Source organism: Formica exsecta, unplaced genomic scaffold (genome assembly GCF_003651465.1).
Source record: "Formica exsecta isolate Colony F162 unplaced genomic scaffold, ASM365146v1 scaffold1311, whole genome shotgun sequence".
Classification (NCBI taxonomy): Eukaryota; Metazoa; Arthropoda; class Insecta; order Hymenoptera; family Formicidae; genus Formica; species Formica exsecta.
The window spans coordinates 1,635-6,200 of NW_021848644.1; the positions used below are offsets into that span (position 1 = coordinate 1,635).

A 4,566-nucleotide genomic window follows, 5' to 3' on the forward strand; every position below is an offset into this window, starting at 1 on the left:
CAATACTTAAGACATCTTAATATATGAGCTATGAATATCGACCATAGAATAAATCATTCGGCGTTGTATTATTGTAATAAGGTTATGTGATCGCTACAAATTGTGTTTTCTTTAAAATGGACGAAGAATTATTAAACGTTTTGATTAGCGCCCAATGTTGGAATCTCCTTCTAATGCTTTTGCTCGCAAAAAAGCAGTCAAAGAAAAAAAGAATCAGGCGTTGGAGGGTGCGTCCAATTAATTATGGTCGAGAAACCCAGGGAATCTATAGGAATCTGTTTAGAGAATGGAGAACTACAGACCACGAAGAATTCTTTGATTATACACGCATGAATGTACAGCAGTTTGATTACATTTGTGATTTGGTGAAACCATATCTAACTAAGCGAAGCATCAGAACTCCATTGCCTCTACAGTTACGCGTGGCCATCACTCTTGAGTAAGTACATTTTCAACTTCTATGTATTACTAATGTTAAGTTATTTGTGTCACTGAGTGAGCTCTATGTTATTTTCTTAAAGAATGCTAGCGCGAGGCACATCAATTAGGACATCTTCATGGAGTGATAGAATTGGACGTTCCACTGCATATAAAGTGTTTAGAGAAACCTGCAGTACTTTGTGGAAAGCTCTTCAACCGATATATTTGCAGGCATTGACAAGAGAGACTATGGTGCAGATATCTGAGGATTTCTTTAACCGATGGCAGTTTCCCAATTGTATCGGAGCTATTGACAGTAAACACATATCGATACAGTGCCCCCCAAAAACTGGTTCTCAGTTTTATAGCTCTTACAAGAAAAGATTTTCTATAATCCTCATTGCTGCATGTGATGCTAAATATCGATTCACGTGGGTGGATGTTGGCGATTATGGTGAGTACCTCTGTGACAATCACCGAGATATTATAACTTGCATTATATTGACTTACGTAAGCTTCACTTTCACTTCTCCTGCAGGATCTCAAAGTGATGGAGGTGTGTGGGCAAGCAGCGCTTTCGGCCAGGCTATCGATGCAGGTGAAATTGACTTTCCTTTTCCAAAGGAGATTCTTGGCAGTGATGTCATCCTTCCCTTCACTTTTGTCGCCGATGAAGCATTCCCACTTGGCATCCATATGATGCGTCCATATGCCAGAACTTACAGAACTTTTGGCAACGCAGAAAGAATATTCAATTATAGACTCAGCCGTGCCAGACGTACCATCGAAAATACGTCTGGAATCATGTCATCAAGGTGGCGTATCTTGAGAAGGGATCTGTGTTGCATACCAGAAACAGCGGAAGACATTGTAAAAGCAATTGTGTGTCTTCATAACTTTCTGATGGTATCTGAAGACGATTTAGCACCATTGGAAAGGACCTATTGCCCTGCATCTATGCTAGATAGAGAAAGAGTAGATGGAGATGTCATTGAAGGTGATTGGAGAAGAGAAATGTACAGGGGACCGATCACTGATGTTGGTCGACTTGGGTCCAACAATCCCACAGTGAGAGCTGATGCTCAGCGAAACATCCTCAAAGATTATTTTTGTTCAGACATTGGCCAGCTGGATTGGCAGTGGAAACAAGCGCTAAGGGCATATAATGTTAATCCCCCTTAATAATATAAGTTAATGTATAATAAGTTAAGTTTAATAACAGGAATTAAGTTTAAGTTTAATTTTAAGTTTGGTGTTAAGTTTATGTATAATATTCAATAGTCATGAATGATCTACGTTCTACTTTTATCTATTGTCATTATTTGTATTTTTTCAATGTGATATTCGAACGCTTAAATGAATTCGATGAAACAGTAAGTGTATACATAAAGCTTGTAAAAGTTGGGAGAATAAATATAATGTATATTAAACAATCACTTTCATTTATTGTTCTGGAAATAGTCTTAACGTAAAAAACAAAAATACTGACATCAAATACTAAACATTTGTACTTTGACCACGAACACATTGCACTTCTTAATAATTAAATATAAGAGTAGGAACACTTGTCCAAGAACAAAAATTATCGTACAAAAAAAATTAAATATTAGTTATTAATGACTTAAAAAATCACATTATGTCTTATATCAGGCACATAAATGTATGAAAAATAAAATGTTATTAACAATTCAAAAAGTCATATATTATATCTCGCGAAAAAATATGTTATAGCGACTAAAAAAATCATATGTTTTTCTAATCATTATATGTTTTGTATATATATATAATTTTTTTATATACTTAAATTATATATATACTTCATAAAATCTTTAACCTACATAACAAAACATAATTACACAAGTATTCCAGCTGTAAAAGAGAATTACAGATTTTGAACCGTTTCCACTGTTGTCAGGTTCTGACAACAATGGAAACGATTCAAAATCTGTTATTCTTTTACAGCTGGAATTTATCCAAAACAGATAAACATTCAATATAACATTGGATTTTGTACTTGGAGCTTACTCTTCTCAATGCATAAATTAACGCCTTTGCCATTGCTGCCTCTTCTCCATTATCGTCACTGACAGGCTGTGAGCGCTTTTCTGTTAAATTATGCATAAGCATGTTTATAGTCTCAGTCGTATTGCCTATCATTTTAGACAGCTGTTCCTGTTCTTTATGAGACTCCTTTAGTCTCCGAGTTGCAGATTGGTCAGGTGGTGGGGAAAGTAAATCTCTCCTTGCAATAGCTAGTGACTTTGACTGACTAATTGAAGATACTGAAGTTGCTAAAGATTCTGAAGACGTTGATCTCTCTGGTGGTGGAGTTGAACCATCACTAAAAAGATTTGGAGTCCACAGATTGCTAAACGATGATCCAGATGCTGACTGCGATGCTAACTGTAGTGCAGATTGTGGTGTTGACGGGGATGATTTAGTGATTATTGTACTCCCTCGCACAAAGTTGCTAGATGTACTGCGATGGGCCACATGTGGTGCCAAAAAGAGAAGGGAGTGATACCATGTTTTCCGTGGCCTCTTAGAAGTGTCATTTCCTGTACCCGATGGCTCGTACATCTTCTCAAGGCGGTGTTCTCGAGTGAATTGACCGCGAAGAATTTTCCACTGTTTCTGTACCATGTCCACTGCAAAATAAAATGAACTATAATCTCTCCAAACTAATCTAACCTAAACTTATCCCTTGAATTATGCGACCATACAGTATCCATAAAATATGTACAAACTATACAAATGAGTCCATGTTTTTATCTCAAAATTAAAAAATTTTTTGTTTATTTACATGACATATTGCAGGCACTTGCGATGGAGCTCCATGTATCAGCGACGAAGTTCTTGTCTTTATATTCTTTGCACTTTTTATCATAAAGACAAGGATTTCTTTGGACGAACTTGGCGAGCAGTTCGCCAAAAGCTTCATTCACCTGATTTTCTTCATTTTCTTTGTCCGACATGTTATTTTTTGGTTATCTCGCATTTCGCGTTCACTCCGCTGTGTCCGCGATATCATCGTATTTAACGCGACATTTCTTCGTTTTCTGTCGCCCGAGATAAAAGTTGACGAACTCCAGAAGAAACAAGACACACGTGACAAAAAACACAATTGTCGGTAAAACAGTGCGCAAAGAGGCAAAAAGGCAAGAGGCAAAAAGCAAGAAACAGGAAACAAAGAGCACATTGTAGATTAGCTTTTAGTTCAGGTCAAACCCTTATATAGTATAAAACATCCTTAATATCACCTATTCCAATTGTTTTTATTGAATCTTTCCATTTTATTTTTTTAACTCCCAACAAATAAAGAACTATTATACATAAGTAACCACAAATAGCTAGATCACTCTTCTTTTGTACTTTCTTTGTATTCATACTGAGTCTATTTTCCCTGAAATAATTTTTCTATTCTATAGGCGCATCTCCCCCCACAGAATCAAAATAATATATATGATTTTTATTTTTGAAATAGCAAACCCAATGAAAAAAAGATTAACAATACCACACTCATTTTTTTCTAATTTTCTTAGGTAATTCATCTAAATTTAAATAGACGTTTCTAAAATTAGGTATTTTAAGTTTTCTTACATATTGTTTTATATCATCATCTGATAAAGCTTTTAATACTAAATTTTCAACTTCTTTTTTTAGATAGGCTGAGTTCTGCACCTTTATTATTTTCCATTTGTCTAAATACTTTATTTGCATTTCTAATAGATAATGATGGAAATAGTCCATAATAATCAGTATTTGTTTTTTTAACATGTTTTGAATTCAATTTAATTTTTTCACCGGTATCATAAAACCAAGCTTTCTTCAATTTTTGTTTTTGATAAGATGATAGGTTTAATTCCATTTAATAACGATATTTAAAGAGTGATGGTTGATATTTTGGTGCGTTGAAAGTTTCTTCACGTGGGACATTGAAATTATAATGTACAAATGGCATCATTTTATCTGCCCGAATTTTATCTACGTGGGTTAGTCCTTTGTCGCGTCCTTCGGATGCCTTATTATTTCTAATCTGTTCTTTTAATGTTTCATCCAGAAATTTGTTCTCTTTAACTGTTCTATATATATCCATACCCAAACTCATAAGATAATATAAGCCAGCGAAAATCATTGGGAGAGTTG

The 4,566-nt window shown here is 34.9% G+C and overlaps 2 protein-coding genes across 2 annotated transcripts; one reads left to right on the forward strand and one right to left on the reverse strand.

Annotated features, from left to right (window-relative positions):
* The first annotated feature begins 470 nt into the window (after nucleotides 1–470).
* On the forward strand, nucleotides 471–1,831 carry LOC115245805 (protein ANTAGONIST OF LIKE HETEROCHROMATIN PROTEIN 1-like). The gene is made up of 2 exons (XM_029824288.1): nucleotides 471–874; nucleotides 959–1,831. The coding sequence occupies exons 1-2, from the start codon at nucleotides 523–525 to the stop codon at nucleotides 1,600–1,602; spliced, it is 996 nt and encodes a 331-aa protein (XP_029680148.1). The 5' UTR covers nucleotides 471–522; the 3' UTR covers nucleotides 1,603–1,831.
* Nucleotides 1,832–2,376: 545 nt separating this feature from the next.
* On the reverse strand, nucleotides 2,377–3,395 carry LOC115245804 (transcription factor Adf-1-like). Its single transcript, XM_029824287.1, has 2 exons — nucleotides 3,224–3,395; nucleotides 2,377–3,068 (listed from the first exon to the last, which is right to left on the reverse strand). The coding sequence occupies exons 1-2, from the start codon at nucleotides 3,393–3,395 to the stop codon at nucleotides 2,377–2,379; spliced, it is 864 nt and encodes a 287-aa protein (XP_029680147.1).
* Nucleotides 3,396–4,566: the final 1,171 nt, after the last annotated feature.